The sequence below is a fragment of the Tursiops truncatus genome, chromosome 19 (assembly GCF_011762595.2).
Source record: "Tursiops truncatus isolate mTurTru1 chromosome 19, mTurTru1.mat.Y, whole genome shotgun sequence".
NCBI classification, from domain to species: domain Eukaryota; kingdom Metazoa; phylum Chordata; class Mammalia; order Artiodactyla; family Delphinidae; genus Tursiops; species Tursiops truncatus.
Genome location: NC_047052.1, coordinates 7,256,570 through 7,273,870, shown reverse-complemented (window position 1 = coordinate 7,273,870; position 17,301 = coordinate 7,256,570). Strand labels below are relative to the sequence as shown.

General features: G+C 49.0%; 1 protein-coding gene across 1 annotated transcript in view; it reads right to left on the bottom strand.

Annotated features, from left to right (window-relative positions):
• The window catches only part of LOC101332953 (polycystin-1-like protein 2), an 83,103-nt gene that overhangs the window by 2,725 nt on the left and 63,077 nt on the right, over positions 1–17,301 (bottom strand). The window contains 15 exon segments of the mRNA XM_073796779.1: positions 166–220; positions 812–1,361; positions 2,255–2,377; positions 2,380–2,439; positions 4,060–4,197; positions 7,165–7,261; positions 8,424–8,519; positions 8,521–8,629; positions 9,835–9,979; positions 9,982–10,051; positions 12,233–12,239; positions 13,494–13,714; positions 14,595–14,657; positions 14,659–14,819; positions 15,496–15,695. Coding sequence (XP_073652880.1) covers positions 166–220; positions 812–1,361; positions 2,255–2,377; positions 2,380–2,439; positions 4,060–4,197; positions 7,165–7,261; positions 8,424–8,519; positions 8,521–8,629; positions 9,835–9,979; positions 9,982–10,051; positions 12,233–12,239; positions 13,494–13,714; positions 14,595–14,657; positions 14,659–14,819; positions 15,496–15,695 — 2,095 coding nt within the window.

Sequence of the window (17,301 nt, the reverse complement as noted above, 5' to 3'; positions counted from 1 at the left end):
CAGGGTTTCAAACCTAGGGCTCTCTGACTCCAGAGCGTGCTGGGAGACACAGTGTGTGTGGGCCCTGAGTGTCCCTGCACATTCGTGCTGAGTATTCCAGGAGTGCAAGGCTCTGGCAGGGCTTTACCCAGGCATCATCTCAGGGCTGAGTTTGCAGTGAGCAACCTCAAGGGATGAGGTAACATCCTCCTTCAGACAAAGAGCAGGCTTGCTTCTGCCACTGTAGAAAAAGTGAATGCTCCAAGCTCAGTGTTCCTCCTTGGTACTGTAACTCACTGCATGGGCAAGCATCTGTCGTGGCCCTTCCTAGGGAACTGACTTCGAACACCATGAAGCTCTGCTACTGCTTTTGCTGTGAGTAATGAAATCCTTTGTCTCTGATCTAGGAGTCTTGTGTCTTCTGCCAGCATCCATGAAACAGGCTAGTGTGTTAGCTTATGAGTAGGGTGAGACCTCAGACCCTGCATAATTCTTGGTTAAGGTTAAGTGCCTTCACCACTTCCTACTTGCCTGGTGGCGGACACTTTACGTCGTACTAAGTTTCCCATCCCTGTATTGGCTCTAGCAGAGGCCACCAGGCTTGGTGCACCAGGCTGAGAATGCTGGAAGCAGGATTTCCCTTTGAACTCTGAGATTGCACAGTTTCCAGGGGCCTGAAAATATGACCTGAATGCCTCTGAATCCCCCAGCCCCTCCCCACAATGATACAATGAGCTTGGCTCGGCCCTGTTGTGAAAGCTGCACCCTCCAATCAGACCTGGACTTGAGCAAATGTCTTTCCTCTGCTGCATGTGAATCCAGTGAGCCTTACCTTGACACACTTTGGCGATCAGTCCCCAAGGGGACCACGTAACCTCCTCCCCGGTACACAGTGAGTTAGCTCCAGATGGGATACCCTCGGCGCTGGCTCTGGCTCTGGTACTGCCAAGCCTGGGAAAAGTCATTGCTGTTATTGAGGACGGAGGCATTCCAGCCTTCCCCATAGTCTGACAGGTCTTCAACGTCCAGGGAATATGGCACACGGCATCCATCAAGGGAAGCCTGCAGGGCTTCCCTGGTGGCGCAGTGGTTGAGAGTCCGCCTGCCGACGCAGGGGACACGGGTTCGTGCCCCAGGCCGGGAAGATCCCACATGCCGCGGAACGCCTGGGCCTGTGAGCCATGGCCGCTGAGCCTGTGCGTCCGGAGCCTGTGCTCTGCAACGGGAGAGGCCACAACAGTGAGAGGCCCATGTACAGCAAAAAAAAAAAAAAAAGAGAGAAGCCTGCAGCTGCAGGGCAAGAGCGCAAGAGCTTTCCTGGACCCTCACTTGGCGTATCTGGGCACTGCCCACCAGCTTGGAGTTCCCATCAGTGATAAAGCCTGGAGATGAGAAACAAGTGGATAAATCTAGCCATCAACATCATCTTAACACATCCCAAGCTTTCTGGCCTGGATGCTAACGTGAATTTCAGTGTGCCCGTTGTAGAATTAGCCAAGAGAAGTTCATGGCCAACCACAGACTACATTCAACCATTCATCACCATCTCCCCACCTTGGACCTGGTCTACTTCTTGCATAACTTCTCCTGGGGAATGGCAACTCCTACCCCGTCATCAACTTGGAGACCATTTATGTCCTTTCCCTCGATGCCCACATCCTAAGGGTCAACGAGGCCCACCAATAGTACCGTTTCAGTGTTGTCTGCTCCCACCCCGTGTCTCCATCACCTCTGCCCCCATCCCTACATCAGTCGCATCATTTTTGCCCAGCATCCTAACTTACCTACCCTCAACTCCAACTTCCAATGCAGCTTCTACCACAGATTTGATTATGTTACTGCCTCACCGAGAAGCTGTCAATGGCTCCTCACTCCCTTAAGCATAAACTATGAGCTTCCAGAGCCTTCATGATCTGGCCCCTGTTCCTCTCTCCTGCTCTGCTTTTTGTGGGTCCTCAACTCCTACTGTACACTGAAGTCGCACTCCACGCTCTGTAGTTCCAGGAAGTATAGTGCCTTGGTGTTTCAGGCTTGCCTTTTCTCATGTTGTCCCTTCTGCCTGGCACACCATTTCTACCTGGCCAATTCCTGCTCAGTTATCTAAGAAGGAGGTTCTCCACTCTGCATCCAGGGAGGGCTAGGGACCCTCAGAGGGTCTCTCCTTCAAAGCATATGGCTCTGTGGTTATTGGTTCTCTGTAAGGCTGAAGTTGACAGTGACCCACAGTTGTTCCCAGGAGGGAGCTGACCCACGTCCTGGGGTGGGTGGACGGTACCTGGGTGATGACTGTCCAGGTTGCTCACGAGGGTGGTGTTGGCCCACGTGAACAAGTCCTGAAAGTCCAGCACGGCTGAAAAGCCTCGGGTGAAGCTGTGCCCAAGGTGTCTGTTGAAGTGGTGGCGCTGGGGTCCCCCTGCCCGTAGGCCACGAGCAGCGGCATCCACAGGGAGCCCAGGTGCGCTGGGAAGGGAGGCACAGCCCCTGGTCAGGCAGAGGCCCCAGCTCCTACCAAGTCCAGGGCAGGAACTGGAAAGGCACATGGCTCAGAACAGTTGAGGTCTTGTAGACCAGCCACTCACCCCTCTGGTGACAAAGGAATCAGTCCTTATAAGGACAGCAGAAAGTAGTAAAGTTCACAGGCCATGAGCCTCCTGCCTGGGTTCCAATCCCAGCTCTGCCACTTCCTATCCATGTGCCCTTCACAAGTGACTTAACCCCTCTGTGCCTCACTCTCGTCGTCTGTGAAATGGGGATAATTCTGTCACACAGGGTTGTGATGAGGGAGTCAACAAATTAATATTTATAAAGCACTTAAAATAGTGCCTGAACGGACTTCGTGCTGTATGAATGTTTCTTAAATAGAATTTTTTTTAAATGGGGCTCTGGGGAGTTCCCAGGCGGTCCAGTGGTTAGGTCTCGGAGCGTCCACTGCAGGAGGCAGGGGTTCAATCCCTGGTCGGAGAACTAAGGTCCCACATGCTGCATGGTGTGGCCAAAAAAAAAAAAAAAAAAAAAAATGAGGCTCTGCCATGTTGCAGTGCTGAGGATAGAGCAATAAAGACGACAGACGTGTTCCCTGCCCTCATGGAGCACACCTGTAGACAGGTGAGTGTGACCTAAGGGCCCAGTAGGTACAAAGATTTAGTTTAGGAGGCCCGACATCAGAATCATGTTGGGGGACGCAGAACGTTACTGACTAGAATCTCTGGGCCCAAGGCCTGGGAATCTGCATTCTGGCACCCCCGCTCCAAGATGACTTGTTGGGGTTCTGCCCACATCTGTCTTGTTTTTCATTCTGTGCATGCAGCTCCTATGCAAGCTCCGCCACTCTGTGGTTTGGCCACGTGGGCTCCCCGTGGGAGGGCAGACCAGGGCTGCGGCAGGGTCAGCGCCCTCCTCGGAAGCAGCCCTCACCAGTGACCTGGTGGGTGGCAACTAGGGGGTACGTACTACGCTAGGCCCTCCCGAGGTCTCAGCAGGACTGAGCCCCAGTTGCCCACATGGAACCCACTCACCAACCGCCTTCCATCGGCTTCCGTCTCTTTCCTGCACTTTTTCCTACCAGTGCTTCTCAGGATCACCTCCCAAACCAACTGCTTATGTCCAGATCTGCCTGTGGGGGAACCCAGACTAAGACACACAGTGAGGTTTGAAAGCGTCTGGTCAGCGGGCCAGAGGAGCCTCTCTGACGACACAGCCTTTGGGCTGAGAATTGAAGAATAAAAGGAATTAACCAGAGGAAAAGGCAGGGAGGAGGGTGCGCACATTCCAGGCAGACTAGATGCCAGAGGGCCTGGGTCAGGAGCTGCATGACGCAGTGTCACTGGAGCTGAGGGCACAAGGGGCCGAGAGAGGTGACCTGGGTGGGTGGAGCACAGCAGGGAGTTTGGACGTTATCCAGGGGCCTGGAAGAGCCACGGAAGGATTTTAAGTTTAGGGGAGAAGCTGGGGAGAGTAGATATCTGGAGCGATGGGCCCAGAAGCAGTGTGGGCCTGTCAGAGATTGTACCACATCTGCTCAAATCTATGTTGAGAACCAGCGAGTGGGAAGGTTGCTCGTAAGTAATCTTGGCTGCCTACCCAAGATTTCTCTGATTAAGGCAAGTGCTTTCTGTTCCTTGAGGTGGGTGGTTTTCATCTTCTCAACGTCAGAGGCCAGAGGCTTCTGGTAGATGTCCCTTCTGCTATTTCTTCGTGCTTGGAACAAGGCAGAGGGGTCTGTGAAAGCAAGGGCACAAGGACAGTCCCCCAAATGGGCAGTGGAACCAGCTTGTACGTTTGCAACCATGAGACTTCCCTCACCAGGTACAACGGGATCCACTGTTCCTCCTCCTTGGGAGCCATTTCCCAATGCTACCCTCCATGCCTCTGCCCATGCTATCCCAGTGCTCAGAATTCCGTCCCTTCTTCTCCAGCTGGAGAATTCTCCTCATACTGAAAGCACAGATGCCTTCCTCACCTGAAGTCTTACTGATTCCTGGATGCTGTCTTTCTGTGTTCCTGAACTCTAAGATGGATCCCAGTGCTTCCAAAACTTGGAAGGATGGAAGGATGAAGGTTACTAATATCTCAAAGTCCTGTTATATGTAATTCCAAGTATCTTCTTTTTCAAACCACCTTATTGACCTATAATTTTCATAATTTCACCCGTTGGAAGCCTGCAATTCAGTGATTTTAGTAAATTTGTAGAGTTGTGCCACCATCACCACAACCTAGTTTTAGAACATTTCTGTCACCCCCAAAAGTTTCCTCATGTCCCTGAAATTGGTCTCTACTCCCACTCTATCCCCACCCTTAGCCCCATTAATTTTCTTTCTGTCTTCATAGATTCTTTTCTCTGGACTTTTCATATAAATGGAATCATATGTACATAGTTTCTTGTATCTGGCATCTTTCACTTAGCACGATGGTTTGGTGTTTGTCCATGTTGTGTATATTAGTAGTTTGTTTCTTTTTCTTTCCCTTTCTTTTTTTTTTTTTCTCCCGCACCATGTGGCTTGCAGGACCTTAGTTCCCTGACCAGGAGTCAGACCTGGGCCCCCTGCAGTGGAAGCGCAAGAGTCCTAACCAATGGACCGCCAGGGAATTTCCTGTAGTTAGTTTCTTTTTATTGTTGAGTAATATTCCATTGTACTGACATACTACCTTTTGTTTATCCATTCACCTGTTGATGGATATTTGGATTACTCCTAGTTTGGTCTATTAAGAATAATGTTGCTATGAATGTGTTGTGTGGACATATATTTTCATTTCTCCTGGGTAGATTCCTAGGAGTGGCTAAATATCTTTTGACTGTTACAAATGAAGCTTCTGTGAACATTTGTGTACAAGTTCCTGTATGAAAATAATTCTTCATTTCTCTGGGATAAATGCCCAAGAGTGTAATTTCTGGGGTGTATGGTAAGCCCATTTTTAGTTTTGAAAGGAACTGCCAAACTTTTCCAGAATGGCTGTACCATTTTACATTCCCACCAGCAACGTATGAATGCTCCAGTTTCTCTGCGTCCTTGTCAGCATTTGGTGTTATCACTCTTTCTAGCCAGTCTGATAGGGGTATATTGACCCAGCTATCCTTTGGATCCATGCCCCTCTGTCCACCCCCACTGCTAATGCATGCCACCTCTAGTCTGGACCATTTCAGTAGTCTTCCTACTGGCCTCCGCACTTCTACTTTTGACCCAATACCTCTGGTCTCCAAGAGCAGTCACAAAATCACAAGTCCAATCATGCTGCTCTCCTATTTCAAACACTCCAAAACCCCGGCATGGCCCCGGGCCCTACAGGGCCCTGTATGACCTGCTCCCCATCCACCTCTCTGCCCTCATCTTGAAGCATTCCTTCCATGCACACACAGCTCCCCATGCTCTGGCCACCCTGTCAGTAATTGCTATAAAATGACAAGCTCTTGTCCCACCTCAGGGCCTTTGCACATGCCCAGTGTTCAGACCCTCCCTCTCCCATCCTCTAGGAGCCACCCTCTTATTCTGCCCCCTCATTCTCTCTTACAAGTCGTTTTGTGCATTTACTTGTTTAATGCGTCTTCCCAGATGGGCTGTTCATTCCAAGAGCAGCAGCCTGTTCCCTCCAGTCAGTGCTGTGTTGCCAGGGCTGAGGCTGAGAGTGGGGATTGACTTCAAATGGGCAAGAGGGAACTTTTGGGGGTAAGTTCCAAAAAGCTGTTCTAAATCTGAATTGTGGTGATAGTTGCACGACTCTATAAATTTACTAAAATCAGTAATTATACACTTACAATGACTGGATTTTATGTAAATCATGTTCCGAAGCCATTGTACTGCCTGGCACACAGAAAGTACTCCCTGGATAATTGCCAAAGGAATTACTGAATGAATATTTGATTGGTCAGGAGGCTGTCGTCTCTTTGGAGAAAAATTACTCTTTTGACTTGGGAAGATGGTTTTAATGGACTTTTTGGATCTACAAAGCCAAATCCCTATTGTAGGGCAGAAGAATACAGTCCCATGAGGAGGTCACCACACTGCATGATGATGTAGGGATGTGGGCTTTCGTTTGTTCCCGTTTTACTTCCCCTGAAAGTCAAAATCTCTGTGTAGACTATTAGAGTGTTGAATCTGTTCTGCTTGCTTGTTTGTTTTTTGTAATTCTCTTATTGGAGACACCCTCAGGAGTTTTGGCTGGGAAGTGAGAAATCAGGTTGGGGGGAAGAGGGCTGGTCGTGGGCTCCTCTGACCAGTCAGCATGGCTGTGTTCCACTAAAACTCTTTACAAAAACAGGCGCTGGGCTAGATTTGGCCCCCTGGCTGTTGTTTGCAGACCTTTGTCTTAGAACCCTAATTATAGCTCCCTCACACCCCTCACGCACACAAGCTTGTTGTTTTTTGGTTGTCTAATGACCTGAGCCCTGGGGAAGAAAGCTGCCTGCTTGGGATTACACAGAGGATGATGGCCCTTGAAGAACGTGAACCCCATGGTGCCTCTTCATGCTTAGGTGTCAGACAGAAGGGCTCGGATAGGGGAGGAACAGGTTGCCCAAGAGACAGAGGAAGAGTCACTTGTCCCTGGATGGATTGGGGGTGCTTCAATAGTCAGGGTGAAGGCTGATGGGGAGCGAAGGCCTGAGGCCGGGACCACCCAGTGTCTGGGCTCCACGGGGCTTTCCCAGCCTTGTCAGGTTCCAGAGCCCTGCCTGCACCCGGGCACCATTACCTGGGCCAGAGACACGTCCCGGGAGGGGGGCCACAGGCTCCTCCTCATCCTCCACTGTCTTCAACACCAGCGCAAAGAAAGCAGCGAACCCCAGCACCTGGAAGGCACCCACTGTGAACCCCAAGCCTGTGTTGGAAACTCCCTGTCAATTCCTGGTCTGAGCTTGGGTAGAACGGGAGCCACACTTGTGTCCTGGGTGCAGGAGCCATGCTCTGGGGAAGCCATCCTCTGCAGAGAGGGGACGTGGTCATAAAGGGTCAGGGGCAGGGCTTGCGTGCCTGGCCACCAACCAGGCAGAGACCAGCAAATCCTTGAGCTCACGCTGCTTCCGGCATTCTCCAGCCCTCCCACCTGCTGGCCTTTCTCCTACCCCTCAGCCTGGTGACTCACTAGCATAGCTGCTTACACCTGCCTCCTCCCTCCTTCCCTCCCTCCCTTTCTTTCCGTGTTAAGTAATTTCTTCCATTACATTGTCTGTGCACCTTCAGTGCACAAGCACAGAAGGATTCTGTGGTTTGATTGGGGAACAAAAAGGTTCAGGACTCTGTTCTTAATATTCTCAGACTAGATTGAGGGAGGTGTCAGGAGCTGTTTAAGTCTCTGACGAAGGCTGTTCAGGGAAGAATGAGGGTGGGGGATTCTGTGATGCCTCGTAGGTGGAAGGATTTTCTCTAAATATTCCCTCACTTCTGCAGCTCCCCCGACACAGTATTCCTGCTGCCTGGCTCCTTCCAGGCGGGGCTCAGGGTCTCTTTGACTCTCACTGCTCTCTTGCGTAATTTTACATTTTCAGAAATAGGAGTATTTCCAGTTCATGCACACATTTAATGGCTTGGTGGGTTTTTTTCTGAAGGTAAAGTTTGTGTAAGTTGCTGGCTCATCTCACAATCAAAAGCATCCTAGACCTGAGGAAATATGATATCATTCCTATTTATACATGTGGCCTAAGGGCAAGATTTTTTGGTGACCTTATTCTCTTAACCTCAGGTTTTCTCATCTGTAAAATGGAGGTGAGGCCCCTCCTAAGGGTGATTGTGATGATGAAATGTCAGCATCTGGCCCTGAGGGAGCATGGGTTATCCTGGTAGTTACCTTGCTGCCCCAGGTCCACCCAGAAGTGGTGCTCCAAGTGGGTTTGTTGAATGAATAGATTGAATAGATGAAGGAATTGCTGAAGCCTAAGAGCTGGGCAGCTGGCAGGAGGGAAATCATGGGTGGAGGGAAGGAGGGCAGGAGGGCAGCCACACAGGGGTCCTGACCTTCAGGGGCTGGGTGACAAACACACTCTCCACCAAGGAGACGGCCATGGAGGTGAGCCACTTGAGGGGGCTGACCCGCCCGTAGTGCAGGCCATAAGAGCATGGTGAAGAAGGCTGCCACTCCGCTGGTGGCTGCCACCAGGAGCCAGCCCACCAGGACACACCACCAGGGGAGGCCTCGAGGGGGCTTGCTTGCCTGCCCGGAGCTGCAAGAGCGGATGAGTATAATCAGGGGGGCACCATTTGGGCTCCAGTTCAAACCGTGCCCCAACCCTACCAGCTGCGTGACCTTGGCCAAGCTCCTTGACCCCTCAGACCCTCAGTATTCTCCTCTATCCTATTCTGTATTCTATCCGGTGCACATACATATATTCTATTCAGGTCACCTTTATTCAGTGCTTACTAGGAGCCAGTCCCCATGCAAACTGCTTTATACAGGTTTTATCTGTTATTCCTCATGGCAAGCCTAGAAGGCTGGTACTTAAGTTTTTATTATGAAAACTCCCCATTATACGGAAATCAGTGAGTACAGTGAACCCTCATCAACTACTTTCAACAACCATCACCTCCTTGTCAAACGTGTATCATCTATCCCCACATGCTTTCTTTTTTTTCCGGAATATTTAAAAATAAATTTCATACGTAATATAAAATCATCACCAATTATTTTAGAATACATCTCAAAAAAATGGTCATTTTTTCACTGAATTATGGTGCTGTTGTTGGGGAAGAAAAAAAATTTCCCTCTACCCTTTCTAGATTCTTCTGGCTGGTCTAATTAACACGAGACAGATTAACAGGAGAAAAAAAAATTTAATTACATATATATAGGGGCTCCAGAAGAATATAAGGCTCAAGGACAAGTTAGGCAACTGAGGGTTATGTGGCATCTCAGAGAAAAAGGGGGTAGGGGTTTGGGACCTCAAAGGGGAGGAAGGCAGTTCACATGGAGATGAAAGCAAATGTTTGGTAAACAAAATGTTTGCTATGCCAGCAGTGACAATGGGACCCTGGAGAGGACTTTGGTCTCCAGGCCCTTCCACGCTTAGCCCACATGCTGCTCTTCATGGACCAGGCCCTTTTAAATTCTTCTTAGGTTTGAACCAGGAGATAGGCATTATCATTCCCATGTTACAGGTAAGGAAGCTATGGCTCAGAGAGGATGAGGGGCTTGTCCAAGAGTGTGCAGCTAGGAAACACCCACGTGAAAATGGTTATAAACTGTAAAGTGCTGTACAAAGGGCTCTAACTGTCATCTGGCAAAATCACCCTGTTCAAAGTCCTCTTCCCTGAATTTGTGCAGTCCATAATCGCTGCTTCTTGGGGAGATCTGGATGAATAACCTTCCAAGGTATCGGGATGTGCTCTCCCTGCAGGCCCCAGGCTGGGAGCACCCAAGGGAGTGTATTACCTCAAGTGTGCTGGAGGCGGGGTTCTGGGCTGTCCCCCTAGGCAACCCTTCAGGGTCTGCAGCTGCCCCAGTGCCTGGGTGTGGCTTTGGCCCTGGGAAAAGCCCTGGGGCTCCAGCAACAGCAGCTCTTGCTGTAGGTGCTCCACTGAAGGTAGAGACACTGCCTGTAGGCACAGTCCTTCCCAGCGTCTCTTGGGCCCACCTCGGGCCTGGGGCACTGCATTTCTTCTGGAGGACAAGGGAGAGAAAGAGCATCAGCTGGTGCTGAGTGACAGAGCAGACTGTGTGCAATAGAAACAGGAGCGTTAGTAATGGCTTTCTTGTATCGATCGCTTACTGTGTGCCAAACCATGGGGAATCTGAGGTTCAGAAAGATGGGATACTTGGCTCATATGGTCAGTTAGGATTTGAATGTTCCTCTTTTAGTCTTTTATGAAGGGCATTTTCAAAATTTCCATATACGTAGAAGAGACAAGAATAGTATACCCATTGCCCTCCTGCAGCAATTACCCACATTTTGCCAAAATTGTCTCGCCTCAGCCCTCCAATTTTTTTTTCCTGCAGTACCTTAGGCAAATCCTAGACATAATGTTCTCTTATCAGCAAATATTTTAATACGTACAAGATTTGAATTTGAACCCAAGTTTGCCTGTTGCCAAAGACGGTATAAGTCTTAATCGTTTGTTTTTAACTTTTTATTATGAAAAAATTTAAATTACAAAAGTAAAGAGAATGATGAGATGAACCTATACCCATTGCTCAAAATTATCGCCTCATCTTATTACCAGTCCTGTTTCGCCTGCACCCCACCCACCCTCTCCATGTGGATTATTTTGAAGTAAATTCCAAGCCCCACGTCCTGACACTAAATATTTTAATATGCTTCTATGGAAGAAGAGGACTCCTTTTAAAAACAAAACCACAATGTGTCATTATCAGTTTTTAAAACAATAATGATAGTCCCTTAATAGCGTGAAACAACCAGTCAGTGGAGAAGTTTCTCCCTGTTATCTCTGAATGTTTTTCTACAGTTCGTTTGTTCAAATTTCAGTTTCCTTAAGTTGTTTCTTTTTAAAAAAAAACAAAGGTGTTGGGCTTCCCTGGTGGCGCAGTGGTTACGAATCCATCTGCCAGTGCAGGGGACACGGGTTCGAGCCCTGGTCTGGGAAGATCCCACATGCCATGGAGCAGCTAAGCCCGCGCACCACAAATACTGAGACTGCTCTCTACAGCCCGTGAGCCTCAAGTACTGAAGCCCACAGGCCTAGAGCCTGTGCTCCGCAACAAGAGAAGCCACCGCAATGAAGAGTAGCCCCCGCCTGCCGCAGCTAGAGAAAGCCCATGCGCAGCAACAAAGACCCAACACAGCCAAAAATAAATAAATAAATAAATTTATTTTTAAAGAACATTGATATTTAAAACAAAAAAACTAAAAAAAAAAGGTGTTTTTTGTTTTAAATTACAGAGGTAATACATATTCATTGCAAGAAAAAAACAAATTTGAACCTTTGCATTATTCCCTGAGCCTTCTAAGGGAAGCTTGGACTCTCCAGGTGGAACCAGGCCTGGGTCCCTGGAGCCTGAGCTGGGAGGCCGGTGCCCAGGGGCACATTCTCCTGGGACAGGAAGGGCCCAGGTCTGGACCAGTGTGCATCTTCACAAGGGGTGCGTGAAACTGGATATAGAGCATGGCAAAATGGAGCACCCTGACCCCAGGACCCCTCCCCAGTCACCAGTGAGAAGTGAATGAGAAAATAACAAGTGATGTGGAGAAGGCTGTGGCTCAGACCCGATGTTGGTAAAGACCTGGCAGCATTGACTCTGACTCCCTCTGACTCAGGCCTTCTACCTCCCCCTCCCTCCTGGGCCTCCATCACTGAAGCCACAGCTAATGGTTCCAGCATCAACAGCCTTCGTAAGCGTTCTGGCAATATTTCCGGAAGATACCATCATTTGCAATCATAAACACTTACTGAATCCTTGCTTTGTGTCAGACTCGTATGATCTCATTCAGTCCTCAAAACAAGCCAAGGAGCTGGGTGGATCAGCGCTTCTGTTTTATAGGGGGGAGGAAATAGTCTCAGAGAGGTTAAACAACTGTCCAAAGTTGCACAGCTGCTTTGGCATCTGGGAGAGCCCCAGGTCTGGCCAACTCCAGAGTCCTGGTTCTAAGGCCCATGCTGTGAATGCCAAAGTCCCCCAAACCCCAAAGACCCCAAACAGGGCCAAGTGTCCAGCGTGGGCATCAGCAGAGCTACTGCAGGGACGACCTTCATGGGCAGCCCAAGCCCAGCTCTTCAGGGCTAATGCTCCAGAGTGGCTGGAACACGGGGGTCAAAGTAGGGCTGACCATGGGGTCAGCATAGGCCTGGCCAGGAGGGAGTGCTACAGTAAGGACTTGGGACCTGGTCTTGAGGACAGTGGCTCTCAACATTCAGTGTGCATAACAGTCACAAAAGTGACTGGTAAAAAATGCAGATTCCTGGCCTCACCTTAGAAAACTTAATTCACTGTATCAGAGGTGGAGCCAAGAGTCATGAATTCAAACTCCCTAATCTATAGACCCCATTTTTATATTCTAAACAAGGTTTAGACTGTGACCAGCCTTGTGTTTTAAAAATGGCAGCATTCTTAACCCACACCATCCAATATGGTAGCCACTTGCCACATGTGACTTTTTAAAATTAAAAATTTTTTTTTTCTAGTTCCCTGACCAGAGATTGAACCCCGGCTCCCTGAGTTGGGAGTGCAGAGTCTTATCCACTGCACCACCAGAGAAGTCCCTCAAAAGATATTTTCAAAGGTGTGTATGAATTGCAAGCGAGGGTTGCAGGAGAAAGAGAAGGTGATTCTGAATTTTTAGTATTTCATAGGAATAAAGATTTCATAGGAATAACAAGGAAGAGGAACAGGTTTTTATGGGAAGATATATATGGTTTAGTTTTTTTTTAATAAACTTATTTATAAAATTTAGAATTAAAATAAAAAATTTAGTTCCCTAGTCACACTAGCTACATTTCAAGTGTCAATAGCTCCATGTGGCTAGTGGCTGCCATATTGGTCAGTGCAGATATAGACCATTTCTGTCACTGTGGGAAGTTCTATTGGACAGCCTGATCTAAACACTGGAGGCAGCGATCTGGGTGGAAGATGGAAAGGAAAGGGGCAAGAGCAGAGCCAGAGAGACTAGCTCAAACCAGAATAATGTGCAATACATATGTGCAGCTCTTCACACAATTCATGATTTGGCAACAAGCAATGTGAAAGCAGTGCAAGAGATGCTTAGGGGCTAAAGAGCACATGGTTGGAGACCCTGTTGTGGGCTCAGAGGTTGGGTTGCTCCCCTGAGGAAGGGACACATCAGCCAAGAATAAAGTGTGAGTAGGCATTGGCCAAGTGAAGAGAGGAGAAAGAACGTTCTAGATCAGAGGACAAGCATGTGTGCAGGCCTTAGTGGGAAGGCAGCTTGGCATTGTGTGGAGAGCAGGATGCCTGTGGTACTGCAAGGGAGGCGGTGGCGAGTGGTTGGAGTGGAGGCTGGTGAGGGAGACCCCCAGTAGGACTTCTTGACTCCCTCGTGATAGTGATACAGACGTGGCCCTCGGTCCTGCATCCACCTGGCTCCAACATGCCCCCTCTCGGCCCAGAAATGTTAGGACTCATCTTTCACTTGCACAGACCCAAGAGTGAGTGTTAAAGGGCCCCCTGTCTGGCTGGCTTCCTTCCAGAACACCTGCCCTGCTTTGTTCTGCTGACAGACGACGTCTTCCACCAAGGCCAGCAGTTGGTTGATGTTCATTGAGTTCGCGAAATCCCAGCCCGAGCAAGGGGGTGGCACCTTCAGAGCTTTGAACAAGGAGCTGACGAGTCTCCACAAATCCTGCAAGTCACCCAGGGGGAAGGGGACGTGAGCTACAGGTGAGGGGGCAGCAGAGTGGTCAAGAGCACTCGCCCTGGGGCTGGACAATCTGGGTCTGAATCCCAGCTCTGCCTACTGAGACATGACGTTGGGCCACCCTGAGCTTCTGTTTTGTCCCCCATAAAAATCCCTCTTCTAGGATTTCAACTGATACATTCCAGGCTGTATTCCTTGAAGTGTGGAACACAGTAGGTGCTCAATAAATGCTTAACGTGTGCATGAATGCAGAGGGAATTCTTTCTATGTGCTTCCAGCCTGCAATCTGTTTGAAAGTATAATATTTTGTACATAGTAGGTACGCAAAAATGTGTGTGCATGTGTGTATGTGTTGTAGGTGTTTGCATGAATGTATGTGCTGGTGTGTACATGTATGTAAACATGCGTATGTGGCATGCGTGCACTTGTGTGTACATGTATGTGTGCGGGTTGTGCAGGTGTGTTTCAGGTGTGCATGTGTGTGTACATGTGCACGCATGTACAGGTAGGTGTGGGGTGTATGTCTGTGGATGTGTACACGTGGCATGTGTGTATGCATTCATGTGTAGGTGTGTGCGTATGTGTGCACTGTGCAGATATATGTGTATATGTGTGTACACGTGCACATGTGTACATGTTTGTAGGTGTGTGTGTGGTGAGTGTGCACATGTGGCATGTGTGTATGCATGCATGTGTAGGTATATGTGTGTACTGTGTGCACATATGTGTATGTGCATGTGTACGCAGTTGACAAATATTAGTGACTGATGCTGTCCGACAACGTGGGTTGTAGGCCTCAAACCCCAGTCCCCACCCCCTTCTGCCCAGGCTAGAGCTCCCCACACTGCCGGGGTTGAGGACCCGCCTTGGTCACTGCTTCAGGTGTCAGAAGACCATCCTCCACAGGCTGCAGTGAGGGGGCCAGGCTGAGGGGGCCCCCCATCCCATTTCCCAGCATTCTGCTCCTTGGTTACCCAAGGACGGGTGTTCCAAAAAATCTGAACGATCAGGAGGTTGATGGGAAACATGAGGAGCCCAATCCAATCATCCAGCCCAATCATCACTTCCTGCCAAGTGAATTCGATTTTACCTGGGGCAGATGGAGGGAAGGGGTCAAGGGGAGAGTCCCCTCCCCCCCCTTCCAGTAAGGGTTAACCTTGCCCAAAGAGAGGTCTGCCCCTTGAGTGGCTCCTGGGAGGTGACCACTAAGCCCCTGGGCTGTCCTGCCTGGTGGGTATGCCTTTGTTTACCTGGGGTCTTGGACCACACCATATAGTCTATGCTAACAATGTGATTTATGGTGGGGGCCTTGGTTGCACCGTATCACCTCAACCTCCGGAGGGGCTGGAGGCTAAGGTCAGCCATACTGGGTTCAGCCATGTCTATGTGAGCATGCCCCGATAAAAACTTCGGACACCAAGGCTTGGGTGAGCATCCCTGGTTGGCATTACTCCATGCGTGTTGTCACACATTGTCAGGAGGAGTGAGCGCTGTCCAGACTCCACTGGGAGATCATAACTGGAAGCTCCACGCTTGGTCTCCCATGGACCTTGCCCCACGTGCCTCTTCCCTTTCCTGATTTTGATCTGTATCCTTTCTCTAATAATTATGAGTATAATGGCATTTCTGACTACTGTGAATCCTTCTAATGAATTATTGAACCTGAGGGTGGTCTTGGGACCTCTGGAATTGCAAGGCATTTCTGGGGCAGTGACAGTTCATGTCCACCAGCCACTAGCCCTGATCGCCATGACAGTGGGAGTTACCCAAGCCCATCTTTTGCTCAGCTGGGTCCTTGGGGACACCCCAGAACATGATGGTGGTCAGTATGGTGCAGAGGAGCAGTGAGAAGCAGCAGGACACCTGGTGGGCATGGGTGAAGTTGCTCCAAGCTGAGTTGCTGAAGATGGAGTACCAAATGTGGCCATCCTGGAAGCCTGTGGAGGTCTTCATGAAAAACAGGTGGCTGTGGACAGGGCGGGGGAGAGGGACAGGCATTTAGGGAGACAGGAATGGGGAGAAGCCTAGTCTCTTTGGAGCAATCCTGGGATGAGAGGGAGGGATTTGTTTCTAAAATTCATCATCTGTTTTTTTCTTTTATAGAAGAAATACAGCATCATAGTAGCATCACTTCAAATTAATGATGGGGACTCTGGACAGAGTGGTTGGAACCCTAGACGACCCTCTTACTACTGTGTGACCTCAGGCAAGTTACTTTACTCTTTGTACCTCAGTTTACTCATCTGTAAAATGGGGGTAATAACAGAACCTGCCTCACTGGATTGCTGAAAGGATTAAAGACGATAATTTTTGTAAAGCATTTGGCAAAGTAGCTGGCATATAGGTGAGTGTTCATCAGTGTTAGCAATAATTTTTGTTATAAGTTTTAAATAATAATATATAACTCTAATATTGTTTGTTTTGTTATAATTAGGGCATTAGAGAATAGTGGTTAAAAATCCAAGGCTTTGGGTTCAGACTCAGTTTGAGAGAATAAAAATTGTGAGACAGGGTTTCTGAAAATGGCACCACATTCCCCTAAAGAATCTGTATTATTTCCCTATGAGTAGAATGTAGTTTAACCACAGGAGCTATTCAAAGGCCCAGATTCTGCTAAGAGTATCCAGAGTAGAGATTCCCAGCTGCCGCCTGTCCTGATTGGTCAATGCCAGAACCCTCCAGGGTTGTATGATGCTCTGTCACTCGGGGGTGTTCCGGTGGCCTGGACTCAGAGTACAGGTGCAGAAAGAGAGAGGTCAGTTGCCAACAACAGTAATTATCCATGTTATTTGTCTTACTCGACAAATATCTGATGCCCCTGGTGCTGTGTCCCAGGCTCTCTGCTGGGCACCAGGGATTCACGGAAGGGATGAGGAGCTTGTGCCTTCAGAGAGCTCCTTGCCGAGTTTCTAGGCATCACATGTGCTGATGCACTCGGAGATAATACCTGCTTCTGTAATTGAGTACTTAGCGTGAGCCGCATAGTGTGCCAAGCACATTACTACATCGTTTCATGGGACCTGGGATCCCCTATGGGGCAGGCACATTGAACTCGTCATCTTTCAGATGCGGAAGCTGAGACCTGGAGAGGTGCGGTGACATATCCAAGGTCACGCGGCAAGTCAACAGCAGGCGTGTGGGACTTTGTGATCCGTGCCCACGTCTGTTATACCTCTCTTGGGGTCCAAGTCTCTCTGATTCAGACTTTTTCCCCCTTGGAGGCTGAGATGCTCACAGTGGCAGCTGGGAGGAAAAGTCATCTTGCAGTAAATGCACTAGAAGCAGACTGAATGCCCATCCATAGGAGAATGGTTGTGGGACATCCATTCTGTGGAATATCATGCAACCAATAAGGAAAATTTGACCCAAACATACCCTCCTGGAAGGATGTGCGTGATATATTATTAAAGAAAAAAGGCAACATATTTAGAGTAGCATGCCATTTAAAAAGTTATAAAATAGCGATCTGTGGTGGTGTGTGTGTGTGCGCACATGCATGTGTGTACATTTGTACCTGCTTATTTGTGTTTGGGGACAGATGTGGAAGGATGCACGACAGGAAAGGGGGTGAG